Source organism: Protomyctophum bolini, assembly GCF_963924005.1.
Source record: "Protomyctophum bolini genome assembly, chromosome: 12".
NCBI classification, from domain to species: domain Eukaryota; kingdom Metazoa; phylum Chordata; class Actinopteri; order Myctophiformes; family Myctophidae; genus Protomyctophum; species Protomyctophum bolini.
Window position 1 is genome coordinate 20,767,322 of NC_137873.1, and position 14,102 is coordinate 20,781,423.

Sequence of the window (14,102 nt, forward strand, 5' to 3'; positions counted from 1 at the left end):
GTATGTCCTGCACAGTGCAGTGCATGGCTGTGATCTGTGTATCCCTGTGTCCTGCACAAGTCTGTGATGTGTGTGTCCCTGTGTCCTGCACAGTGCAGTACAAGGCTGTGATCTGTGTATCCCTGTGTCCTGCACAAGGCTGTGATGTGTGTGTCCCTGTGTCCTGCACAGTGCAGTACATGGCTGTGATGTGTGTGTCCCTGTGTCCTGCACAGTGCAGTACAAGGCTGTGATGTGTGTGTCCTGCACAGTGCAGTACAAGGCTGTGATGTGTGTGTCCTGCACAGTGCAGTACAAGGCTGTGATGTGTGTGTCCCTGTGTCCTGCACAGTGCAGTACATGGCTGTGATGTGTGTGTCCTGCACAGTGCAGTACAAGGCTGTGATGTGTGTGTCCTGCACAGTGCAGTACAAGGCTGTGATGTGTGTGTCCTGCACAGTGCAGTAAAAGGCTGTGATGTGTGTGTCCCTGTGTCCTGCACAGTGCAGTACAAGGCTGTGATGTGTGTGTCCCTGTGTCCTGCACAGTGCAGTACATGGCTGTGATGTGTGTGTCCCTGTGTCCTGCACAGTGCCGTGTTCACGTGGACCAACCTGCTGGTGGTGGTGGTGGAGCTGGACGGCTCGGAGCAGGAGGCTCTGGACCTGGTGCCGCTGGTGACCAACGTGGTGCTGGAGGAGCACTACCTGATCGTGGGCGTGGTGGTGGTGGTGGACATCGGCGTCATCCCCATCAACTCCCGCGGCGAGAAGCAGCGCATGCACCTGCGCGACGGCTTCCTCGCCGACCAACTGGACCCCATCTACGTGGCCTATAACATGTAGCCTATAGCTGGCTTTAGCGTTATCATTAGCCGCCCCCGCTCCGAGCCTAAAAGCGGGGGGCGTTTAGAGAAGAAGTTGGATGTTTCGTGGTTGGGTTTGGACGCTAAAGCGCGATGACGACAATGCAACAGACAAACGGGGGGTGGGGGGGATTTCGAGAAAGAACTGCCCAGAGCTTGAGGCGGATTTTGTGCGGATCGTCGGTGAGAAACAAACGCGGCCAAAGCAGAGACGGTTTTCTGGCAAGCGGAGAGCGTTTGGACAGGAGGCGAACGAGGACAATCCTAACCTATAGTGCAGATCCTTGCTTATTGCTTATTTTGAAACCAAGTGTGGCTCTCACTTATATATTTTTATGTTAAATAAGTAAGTGTTCTCGTTTTTCTGTTTTTAAAAACATGCCCTCTAAGATGTAGGCTATGGGTATTAAAAAAAAGGAATACACACACAGACACACACAGTCACACACACACACACACACACACACACACACACACACACACACACACACACACACACACACACACACACACACACACACACATTTTATGTTTACCGTTTTTATGATATCAACCATTATCAAAGTACAGCTATGTTTTGATACAGTGGGGACATATTTGCAACTGTCCTTCGACGTTACATTGAGGTACTACATGTTTTGTGTTGCGTTCATTTTGTGCAGTTTTTTTTAAACAAGTGTTATTTTTTTTTATTCAGCGCTAATGTTTGTTTTCTGTATCAGCCGTCCTGTCTCCAGGAAAAACAAGTGTGCTAACTTCAAAACCACACCACAGCGGTAGCCTTAAACGGTTCTGTTCCATAGAATTACTGCTTTGAAGGAAACTAACAAACAAAACACTACATAATTTCATATCATGTAAGTATGTACAAAAAGAAAAATACACCTTAATTAATTTATTTTGTTTCTCTTTTAAGAAGTTATATGAGGACGCATTCAAGAATGTTTTGCTCTTGAATATTTGCTAATATACAATTTACAAACAAAAAAGCATTGTATTATCTTGACTGAAATAGAACCACGTCAAGCATATGGAAAAATATGAATATATGAACATAGAGCTATATTAAAAGAAGCCTAGGACCGACGTGTCCGATGATGAAAATCCGTAACTGCAGTAACTATTTCTCAGCTGCATGGAGTCTGAGAGCTGGTGGAGTTGTTCAAATAACAAGGTGGTGAATTGAAGAGTTTCACTCGAAAATGTTGAAGAACTCAGTTTTGAGGAAAGGTTTCTCAATTGTTTCATTATGTGAAAATTGCAAAGCCTACGTCCTCTTGAATGTATAGGCCTGGGCGATATGCACACAATCAAATATTATATTGAAAATATTTTTGACCAAATACCTCTATTGCAAGTATTTTTTACCAAATACGTCAATATCGCCATCGTGATGATATCCTATTTTGACTATATCGACTTAAGTGATTATAACCAGGAAAAGCCTACCCTTATGCCATATGACAATATCCAAATTCACAGACGAACTCAGCAGTCTGATATCACAATATCAATAACATATCGATATATTGCCCAGCCCTACTTGAATGTTATTTGGAAAGCAACATGACATAAGATAGAACGTAAGTCATAATGCCATGCTTTACATTAATGCTAGCATTTACTAAAAGTCAGCTGTCAGTAGATTATTCCTAAAGGGAGGGAAACTCATTTTAGAATGAAACTCTTCAAATTTTAAGTCCTAATAATGTACACATCATCTTACGAAGGATTAAACAATTGTCACCAGTGGACTGTATTCCTCCACAAAGACAAACAACAGGAACTGTGATTGGTAAAACTGAGGAGAAAAAGAAGATTACTTCATCTCTTTGTCCGTCCAAAGGTGCAGATGGCAATATATATTTTTAAGTGGCATTTATGTTTAAAATGTTCACTGGTAAAGAAATCTAAAGATCTTATTCCTGACCTGTGAGCGCCAAAGTTCCTGCTTTTTGTCCTTGTAGAGTTGTGTTTTGAAGACTGAATTCTCCATGTAAGTGTAACAAACTGCTGTTTGTCTCTCATACGACGGTTTGGCGGCGCGGTGGTTCCCTTGAACTTGTAAATATTAAATTTAAGTCCTCCATATTTTTTACATCCAGAGATTAATCAGGGCTCATACAGTGATGTCAGCGATGGGAGAAAAGACTGAAATGAGAAGTTGAATGAACTTGCTACCAGAGACGCCTTTAAATTCAATGATTCTCAACAACAATCGGCTCGGAAGTGCATGGTCGTAAGACACAGGCTCTCCTGGGGGTCCAGACCTTAAAGACGAGCTGAAATGAAACCCTCTTAGCGCATATCGTTGTTGTTGGGCAGAAACCTCTTATCTCCATATTCTGACTTGTTTTTATTTCCCATAAATTAATACCCTAGTTGATCATACTACAACGTCACACAAAAGCATTCAAAGTAAATCTGCAAGCTGAAAATTATGTTTACATTAAAAGTCCTGTCTTTATTCTTTCCTGTAAAACAAAAACCTCAAGAGTGATTACGTCAGCATATAATAATAATATGATTAATAGGCCACAGCAATTTCCTCTTGACAATAATATTGTCATAACACACTTTTTGCTAGTCCAACAGATTGTGGCCATATAGTGTATCAATCAGATTTTTCATATTCCATCCGCATTGACTTGGGTCCCTGTGACAATGACTGCCAAAGAAGGTTTTCATAACCAATAACGTGGTAATAGGTAATACTATGTGAAAATGTGTCTGTTATACAACCAAATAGACCTGTTGTTAGGGCACATTGGTTTCATTTGTATACTGTCAGAGTTAAGGGGAGCTCCTTGAAATGTAAATGTTTGAGAACCATTGTGCTAAGACATGCACAGGCCCTGTTTCACTAAGAAATGTATGTCACAATAAGGATATGAAAAACTCAAGTAGCATTTCAGTTCGTCTTTAAGGATAACTAACTTGGATAAGGTTGAACATTGTATCTAGTCTAGTAATATTGGGGTCATGATATTGTGGAGGAAAACGTGGGTCCTGAGCAAAACCAGTTGAGAGAAAGACTTTAGAGTGTTGTGAGCAAGGTTGGTGTGATGGGATGAGACCTTCAATCTGTGAGAAGACGATGTGGTTTGAGGTAGACTTTTCCTCTTGGCAAAGAATGTTCTTGTTCAAACATGAGGATTTTTATTTTTATTTTTATTTTTTTCCAAAAAGGCACTTTCTTCACCGATGTTTGGTTTTCTTTATCGTTTCTTTTTCAACGAAGTACTGACATTTTTTTAAAGGTTTTAAAAATGTCTTATTTGAGTTGGCATAAGTTGTTCATTTTAAATAAATATTTCAATGATTTTGACAATAAAAAATAGTTGTTGGCTAGTTTATCTTGCACTATACTCTAGTCTACACAGTACACTGAACCATGATTGATTGATTGACTGATTTACTCATTGCACACAATTGCAAATTGCGGAATTTTTAAAAATCCTCAAAAATGATTTGGAACGGCGTGTTATAGCATGCCGCGTCGTGTTTTAAATCCTCAACAATGATGAAGACTATAGCGATGACCTCTGAGACCATGGACCAATGAACCATGTAAATACAACAAATTGAGCAGGGCACTGCAGGGAGTTGCACCCCGTTCCGGTAAACCAGAAGTACGACACCAGTGCCTTAGTTTTTGTGTTGTCATTTACAGGTCCTTTCGTTGAAATGTAAATTTTAGAGCTGACCTGACCTAGAAGATATCAAGCGCCTCCTATTCCCCCGTCACAGAGAGAGACTGGTCGAGACCAGAGTAATCTAGTATTAGATTCACTTTTTTTTGTTAAAAGTTATATAAAAGGCTTCATTTTGTGAATATTATTCACACAATGAAGCATTTGGCAACACAGAATGTGAACGACCCAGTCAAATCTCCCTTTGACACCCCTAGGGAGGGTTCATCTTTTTGCTTTTATTAGTTGCACAGTTCGAGCATTTGGCATAAAATCGACCTGTCCCCCAAACAATTCATAGACAGTCATATTACTGAACATACAGTACATGACTAAATTATAATTGTCTTCTATTTAGTTTTCCAGATCTACTGTATGTATCATCAGGTTACACAAACTGTTTCACTATTTTTAATCTAGTTCTAATCATGCTTTGTGAATATTAACCACCTAATTTCTACAAACAATATGCTATCAACTCCAAGTACAGTAGGTGTCTTCCCATAACACTACTGTGGCATAGATGGTTACAAACGAATCACTTACTGTAGCACCTTAACCAGAGCCGAAGAGTTATGATGATCGTCATGGGGGCTCCCCGCAGCCCCGCCTCCCCGACTGATGTCCGACTAGCTCCCAGGCTATCTAGATTCCGTCTATCGCGATTCGCTGTAATGGCAGCTCTGCCAACAGAAAGAAAAGTACTTTATTATTTGTTTATTGAACCCTGCGCTCGTCTGTTTTTTGAGACCTTTATTTAGTTTATGTCTGGAGCCTGTTCTTGTTTTGTTTGCCCCGTTTATTTTGAAACCATTACACTCACACGACACAAACTCCTACCATAATATCAACCTGTTGCAGTGTGACAGTGTGACCCCACCCTGTCACTGTTTGCTGCTAGTGTACATGCCTTTCAGTAAGCGCGCACTGTTAGGACATGCAAAGACTACTAAGAAGCAGCAAACTGAACAAACACACACACACACACACACACACACACACACACACACACACACACACACACACACACACACACACACACACACACACACACACACACACACTGCTCTCTAGATTCCTGTCTCTTTAAGCAGCTGAACTCTATATTGGGCCAAACCAACTCCCCTTCCAGGGAGGGGGAGGATTGCCTGTCACAGAAGGACATCAAAGGATTAAAGGACTTTTGGGAAACCTAAAAAGACTTTAAAATAGAGCTACAAGCTCAACTGAAATGTGAATATGAATATAATGTATATGAATGTGTTTTGTGCCAAGCCAGGCAGAGTTGACATGTTGTGGATCATGTTGACCCCTATTCAGTTGGTCCAGTCTAGTGGGAGGGGCCATGGGGGGTATAAAGCTCAGAGACTGAATATCCAAGTCAGTCTGTCTGCACACTCTGCTGCTGTTGGTCGGGGAAGGAGCTGTCTCTGAGGAGGTGATGTTATTTTGTTATTATTTAATACCATGGTTTACATAGATCTATTACTGTGATGTTTATTATGATATATATATATATATATATATATATATATATATATATATAATGTTTTATATAGATTATAATTATTTAATGTACATTTGAAAAGGCTGGATTTATAAATACTTATGCTTATATCATATGATAATGATTTATTTGGAAATGAGTTTGATTTATGTGGTTATATATGATATGCAGTACTTTGTTTTGAATATATCTTTTTATTTCTATTTTGCAGACGTTTGGTCTCCTTTGTTGTTATCACTTGTCTGTCACTTGGGGTTAATAAATCTTGCTTAAACTCTGCCCAACTGCGTAGCTGTGCCATCCGTTTGTTCATACTACCCTAGCCTCAGAGAGGGGTGTGACATGCAGTCATCATCAATCACCATCGACAAACGGCTACAAGTGAGTAAACTACAAGACGCCCAAGTCCCAAAGTGTGAGCACGTTGTTAAACCGTATATCTCTGGTGATAAAAGAAAGAAAGGCATTATTGTCCCTACATTCAAGTTGAAATCTTTACTCTGATACGGACACAAGTATTGAAATTGGATCGATTGGAAGGATCTAACCATAATGGATGTGTCACGCTATTTAAGCTAATGAAATGAGCGATACCATACGGATGAATGAACGCACAGAGCGCGACATTTAATGTGGATTGGAATGAATTGATGTCGCTATTAAGCAAGCTTTGTGCAACGCTAAGTTTGGATCTGGAAAATAAGCGCTGCTGTTGTATTTTAAATACGGACGTCATGTCACGTTTTACTGATGTCTGTAAATGAAGCGGATGAATTACTCCAGTATGAAAGAGGCCTGTCCGTGTGTTTGCTAATACAAAAACAGCTTAATTGATATAAGCATCAAAGCAATATTTTAAGTACTTTTTATTAGCAAGTGCATTCCATAGCGCTGGACCACACATGGACCTGCGACGGGAACAGTTCCTATGTAGTAAAAGATTATATGAAAGAAATAAAATATTTAACTGGTTTATATTTTACAATTTTAGTTATAGATGGCAAGTATAATGTTAAGGAATATTTGTCTTATTAGCCAGAGATCCTTTTAAAATGTTTCTATTACCGTGAGTGATATGGTCAGCTTCTGATGTCTTTCTTTCTTTCTAGATGTAGATGGAGATGACCGTAGATGCTGCTGGAACACTGAACCTGGTCTCCTGTGTGAACCACCCCATCATGGCTGCTATGTCCATGTGGACATTATGAGTGTTTGTATAGAGAGAAGCATGGCTGAAGAGCTTTGCATATCAGTCGTTTCTTGCTGCTGCCAAAGTCAAATTGTGATATCTGTAGTGTTTAGTTCATGGCCGCTTATGAGATGTAGATATAAGTACACCTGACTGGTGGAAATAGCCTTGTGATACATACTGGGTGTGCTCTTTGGTTGTTAACAAAAGTAAACAAAATGCCACAAACTCACTAAAAGCTGGACAAAATCACACAAATCAAGGGATGTCCGACAGTCCGTGTTGGATATTGTCCAACTCCTAATTGCCGATATCAACAGATACATATATATATATATATTATATGCAGGCTTTTTCCAGTGGTGGAAACATAACTCAAACTTTTTACTTAAAAAAAGTAGGCAATACTGCAATATAGAAATACTCGAGTAAAGGTACAAAGGTTTTGGTAGAAAATGTACTTAAAATACCAAAAGTAATTATTAATAATTACTCATTATGCAAAATGTCTCATCTAAAATGATCTAATCTCTCATCTCAAGATTTAAAATGTATAAAAATCATTTGAAAATGGCAGATCTACAAGCTCTCATGTGTCTTATTGTGAGCTTGTAGATGTTTTTAATGTAAAATAATAAATAAAGTAAAATTAAGTTATTCATTTTTAATGCCTTTATCGGCCGATAATATCGGACATCCCTAACAAAAACATATATCAAACGTGTCAATACATTTCAAAGAATGCCACAAGTGGCACTAAAACTTCACCAATAAATAAAGAAACATCCACATGTTCCATAAATTAAATGCCACAAAGGTTTGCCGAAAAAATGAAGAAATTACAAAAAAGTTTCTTAAACATCTTCTGCCGTATGTCCATAGAACTTCAGCTCTGTTGCAGCAAGCCAGTACAATGTGTCATTGTCTAGGTCACCTAAGCCACGATCACCATTCGGTGGCCGGTATTTGGGGCAAATGGTCATTACGTGTTCCACAGTCTGTAGTGGATCCTCGCATTCACAGTGGGCACTGTCCGAGATGTCCCACTTCTGCTTTGAGGGTTGTCCACTCCTTGCAGTGGAGGTGCTGGCAAAGAACATATTTGGGGTCCTCAATGTATTCCACTGGTCCCTCTGTCTTGCCTTCACCCAGGATGCCTTGGAGGTGTCAGCTGATGTTGTGTGGAGCAGTTCCTGGGCCTGTGTGGCAAAGGGGCACAGTGACTTGAGGCACGTGTGCTGTGGCAAAGGTCGCCGTGACTTGGTGTGTGTGTGTTGTGGCAAACGGCACCGTGACTTGAGGCATGTGTGCTGTGGTGTCTCTGACGACCTTGTGGAGGAGATGGCTGGGATTCACTCAGCTGTGCCTTCTCAGTGAGGGCCAGCGTGGCTGCTTCTCGTCTGACCCCTGTTGGAGTGATTCCAGCGAGAACAGGCAGGCAGTTGGTTTGGGGTGGCCCATCCGGTGTTGAGGGCAGCATCCAGCTTCTTGACATGAGAGCTACGGCTCCAGACTGGGACACAGTAATCGGGTCGTCTGCATAGCCATACTTCACTGATGTTGTTGCAGGGAGGTCGTGGATGTAGCTGTTCGTGTTGAACAGCAGTTACTAGTTTATTTTCAAATAAATTTGTTTTTACTGTTTTGTGAAGCAACTTTGGGTACCTTGAAAAGTGCTATATAAATTGTATGTATTATAAAAAAACAGACAGACCCAGCAATTGTCGCCACACAGACATCACAAATTCCTATTGGCAGCAGCAACGATGTGCAAAGCCATTCATAGACTATAACCACCATGTATTCATTCCAGATGCTGCGAGGCTCAACCGGAGCCCCTACAGGTGGACATCTGCAGTTCTCGCTGTCCATGGATGAATCTGCATGGGGGGGCTCTGAAGGCGGCTCAAAGTAAGAAACCACTTAGACTTTTCCATTACTGCGAGTGGTATGGTCGGCTTCTGTTTTAAATGTTCTCTATACATTTTGTGTATGATGTGAAAGGACACAATGTACGTATATCTGGCTCTTGGTCACTTAAATTAATCTTTCGTTCTTTCTTTCTTAGGGTGGATGGGTCGTGGTAGACGTCGTGGAAGGACAGATCCGTTCCAAAGCTTCCCTCCTGGAGGACTTCTGATGAGCTGTGAGTAGGAATACTTCTTGTTGGGATGGATATCTGTTGTACTGTTATGGTACGAAGTATAGCATGGCAGTATGATTCCTCCTAGTGGCACTATTTACTACAGTCATCCAAATGTTTTAAATATTTTATGATAAATCTAAATGACTCTGCACAATAGTTTGAGAGTCAATATCTCATCTGCTTTTAGAAGCACTTGAATAAAAAATGACAAAAGATGTTGAGGACTGTACATGTGTTGATGCCTCCTAGTGGCACTGTGGTTGAATGTCTGTCAGCCTTCCAAGCTAATCAAAGTCTTAAAACCCCAGCATCCCTATTCTGGGGGGAGCGTTCAGCAAAAAATAGCAGATCTACAAGCTCACACCGCGTTGCAACGTGTTGTGAGCTTGTAGAGCTAATGCTTTCTTCTTTCTCTCTCAGGATGGAAATGGCAGACGCAGCTGAAGCCTCTAGAGATCTGCAGGTCTGTCCATGGATGGATGGGAGGACTGAGATCTGGGTAGACGTCGCTGGAACGCCACTGCTGGACAGGGTACACGCACACACACACACACACATGCACACACAGAGCAAAGCTAATTTGGTGTGTTTTTTTTCTTTTCTTTCTTTGTTAGAATGGAGATCGATAGACGAGCTAATGTTCCCGGACAGAGATCCGTTCCAAAGCTCCCCCCCCCCCCCCCGGGGGCTTCCTCAGAGGACTCTGATGAGCTGTGAGTAGGAATAGTTATGGCTTGTTTCTGAGGATGGATAACTGCTTTTGTACTGTTATGGCACGAAGAATGGCATAATTTACTACAGTCATCCAAATGTTTTAAATATTTTATGATAACTCTAAATGACTCTGCACAATAGTTTGAGAGTCAATATCTCATCTGCTTTTAGAAGCACTTGAATAAAAAATGACAAAAGATGTTGAGGACTGTACATGTGTTGATGCCTCCTAGTGGCACTGTGGTTTAATGTCTGTCAGCCTTCCAAGCTAATCAAAGTCTTAATGACACTACCACTTCAACCCCAGCATCCCTATTCTGAGGGAGCGTTCAGCAAAAATAGCAGATCTACAAGCTCACACCGCGTTGCAACGTGTTGTGAGCTTGTAGAGCTAATGCTTTCTTCTTTCTCTCTCAGGATGGAAATGGCAGACGCAGCTGGAGCCTCTAGAGATCTGCAGGTCTGTCCATGGATGGATGGGAGGACGGAGATCTGGGTAGACGCTGGAGGACTTCGGACCTGGGCCTGGATGGATGGGAGGACAGAGGACGGAGATCTGGGTAGACGCTGGAGGACTTCGGACCTGGGCCTGGATGGATGGGAGGACAGAGGACGGAGATCTGGGTAGACGCTGGAGGACTTCCGACCTGGGCCTGGATGGATGGGAGGACAGAGGACGGAGATCTGTGTAGACGCTGGAGGACTTCGGACCTGGGCCTGGATGGATGGGAGGACAGAGGACGGAGATCTGGGTAGACGCTGGAGGACTTCGGAGAGGAACTCAACATATACGAACCGCTTCGGTGAGGAACTCTACAGTACGAACCGCTTTAGGGTTGGGGCTTTTTTATAGGCTTTATAGTAAAAAGCCAATAATCGTCCGTTGCCGATAATCGGTCAATCCCTATTCTTAAACGTTACTGTAAGTGCATGTGTATGTTGTGACAGGACACACACCCACACACACACACAGCAAAGCTAATTTGGGGTGCGTGTGTGTCGGTCTGTCTGTCTTTCGTTCTTTGTTAGAATGGAGATCTCAGCCGATGCCCGAGATCCGAAGCTTTCCTGTTTCCGCTGAGGACTTCTGGGAGGCTCGGATGGAGCTGGAAGGTTCTGTAGACATCACTGGAACCCGTTTAGGCCTGTCGGAATTTGAGGTTTTATAATGGCCGATTTAATTGTTTCTCAAATAAATTACTAGTAACAATTTAATTGCGTCATAACATAACATTCTAAATAAAACTTTGGCTTTTGTAGGCTTTGTAAACAAAAAGCTGCACATGGCATAATTCAACAACTTTATACACTAAAAGAGAAAAATTACAAAGTGACACGTTTAGAGCTTGTAGATCGGTTGCTTCCATTATTTCTTTAAAATGTTTGACAATATATGAACATTTTCAACATGGAGACGATTATGACTAATCTCTAAAAAAGTATCTCAAATACTTGGCGATTAGGTAATTGTGACAGGCCTAAATCCTTCTAGTTGTGTTTTTTTATATCATGTTCTGTAATCAGTTGGGGTTGACTATAGACTTTTTTTAGGAACAAGATCATCATGCCGGTGAAGAGCACGTTTCTAGCCGATGGAGCAACTATTTCTGATCACCTTTAGTTGCATCACAGCAAGGTAACTATACAACACACGCACACACTATGATCATGACATGACATCGGCTTGTGACTGCAACTTGTTCCTGTTCGCAGATGACTCGGCACTGCTAGTCTCGGACAGGAACAAACTGCAGGTTGAAAAGGCCCTCAGCTCTGAACTCGGTAGAATCTGCACCTGGCTCGCTGATAACAAACTATCTTTACACCTGGGAAAAACTGAATCCATTCTCTTTGGATCTAATAGTAATCTCAGCAAGGCAAATGGCTTCTTGGTTAGAGTTGGTGACAATGTTATCACACGTAAAGATGAAATTACCTACCTAGGTTCCATCCTGGAGGCTAATCTTTCCGGTGATAAAATGGCCACCAACGTAATCAAAAAAGTCAACCAAAGAACAAGATTCCTTTACAGGATCTCCTCACTGGTCAACAAAAACACCTTGAAGACCTTAACAGGAGCCCTCGTACAAGGTTTCTTTGACTATGCATGTACCACAGTACCTCAAAGGCCCTTAAAACTAGGCTCCAGACCTCCCAAAACAAACTGGTCAGGCTCCTACTTGGCCTCACCCCCCGAACCTACCTCACTCCTGCCCACTTTGACAGGCTGGAATGGCTTAGGGTCGACGACAGAGTACAGCATCTTGCAATGGGTCTGGTCCACAAGATTCGATACACCACCAAGATACCCATGTACCTGTCTAGATACTTCCTTTATGTTAACGAAGTCCACACCCACAACACCAGAGGGAGTGCAACGAACCATGTACAACCCAGATTCGGCACAAACAAGGGACTAAATTATTTTCACTCCTATGCCACCAAAATGTGGAACGCCCTACCAACAGTCATTAAGACATGTGACTCCCTTTTTCCCCTCACTGTATACGTTTATTTTCCCTTTTTACCTCCTTTATGATGAATTCCTGTTCTGTTCTTTGACTATATAGAAGTGTCTTATTTGTACGTCTCTAAATGTTTTGAAGAATTGAACATGGTGGACCCTCTTGTAAACAAGTGTAATGCTTAATTGGGTCGTCCACTTGCAGTTAACAGTCTTTGTATTGAGTTTGTGCTTGACATGTACTGTAATTCTGCAAACTGTTAATAAATATTTCAATCAATATTGTTTTATGAACAAAGTAGTAATGAGCATTTCTTTCTTTTCTTTAGGACGTTGCTGGTCTCCTGTGTGGCTCCATCTGGAGGTCACCAGGGTTCTGAGTCACTCAGATCCTGACTGGTAGTGGTGATATGTAGATGTGATCAATCAGGGCTCTTTGAAAATAATAAACAATAAAATAATAAACCAATATAAATAACTAGATCATAATGTAAATAAATGGATAAAACGAACGATAAAAAAATAGATTATAGTAAATTAAAATGGTAAAATAAATGTAAATTAAAATAGTAAATAAAATTAGTAATAGCATAGTAATGGATAAAATAAATATAATTAGTAATATAGACAATAATACATAAAATAAATTAAATTATCAATATAGTAATGCATAAAATTAGTAATAACAGTAATACATAAAATAAATAAATGCATAAAATTAGTAATAACAGTAATACATAAAACAAATACAATTTGTAATGCATGAAGTAAAATTAGTAATAACATAGTAATACATCAAATAAATACAATTAGTAATATAGTTATACATAAAATTAGTAATAACATAGTAATATATAAAATACAATTAATACATAAAATAAATTCAATTACTTTGTGTTATAGAATGACTTAAAAAAACAAACAAACAAAAATATCAATCACATCTACATATCACAACCAGGCTATATTGCCAGCAGGCAGGTGGACTGTAGACTCACTACAGCTGTCACAATGTGATATACTTTGTTTTGACCCAACTGGCCTCCAAGGAGAGGCGAGCATGGAGCCGGACATCTGATGATACACGAGAGAAGACGCCATAGTCAAAAAAAATTGTAATAAAAGTAATATGTTTTATGTTGATTGTAATTTATGCATGATGCCATATATCTGTAAATATTCATTATTTTCTTGTTAATAAATTATTGCATTTATACCCGGGTGTCCGTTATGTGTCCATTACCCTTAGATCGCGCCGCTGTGGATTTATTTATTTCCCAAATGGTCTAAAAATGAGTTATTTAGCACTTTTACCAATGAATTGGCCTATACACAGACAACGACTGATTAGCCTATTTTGGACGATATGGGTCTCTTTTCTCTCGAGTCAGTGTGTAGTCTCACTATAGTCTGTGTAGATTACCCGGCGGTGTTGCTGCCCCTCCCGGGAGTCGCGGCTCATGGCTCTTAGTCTTCACAGACGGCACAGAGACAGCAGTCACTCCGCTGAACGTGTCAGTGTTGCTGCAGTGGTGTGAACTGTGAA

At 40.9% G+C, this 14,102-nt stretch overlaps 1 protein-coding gene and 2 long non-coding RNA genes across 8 annotated transcripts in view; all 3 read left to right on the plus strand.

Moving 5' to 3' along the window:
* Nucleotides 1–4,186, plus strand: part of LOC308325822 (disco-interacting protein 2 homolog C) — a 237,641-nt gene extending 233,455 nt beyond the window's left edge. For all 6 annotated transcript variants that reach the window (XM_080778520.1, XM_080778522.1, XM_080778521.1 and 3 more), the window contains one exon: nucleotides 572–4,186. In XM_080778520.1, coding sequence (XP_080634646.1) covers nucleotides 572–824 — 253 coding nt within the window. In that variant the 3' untranslated portion in view covers nucleotides 825–4,186. The remainder of the gene's footprint in view (nucleotides 1–571) is intronic.
* Nucleotides 4,187–8,834: 4,648 nt separating this feature from the next.
* On the plus strand, nucleotides 8,835–9,929 carry LOC308326457. Its single transcript, XR_013965095.1, has 3 exons — nucleotides 8,835–9,143; nucleotides 9,301–9,378; nucleotides 9,799–9,929. It is a non-coding gene; the product is annotated as an uncharacterized lncRNA (long non-coding RNA).
* Nucleotides 9,930–10,517: 588 nt separating this feature from the next.
* On the plus strand, nucleotides 10,518–13,758 carry LOC308325183. The gene is made up of 4 exons (XR_013965010.1): nucleotides 10,518–10,895; nucleotides 11,122–11,205; nucleotides 11,644–11,728; nucleotides 12,886–13,758. It is a non-coding gene; the product is annotated as an uncharacterized lncRNA (long non-coding RNA).
* The last annotated feature ends 344 nt before the right edge of the window (nucleotides 13,759–14,102 follow it).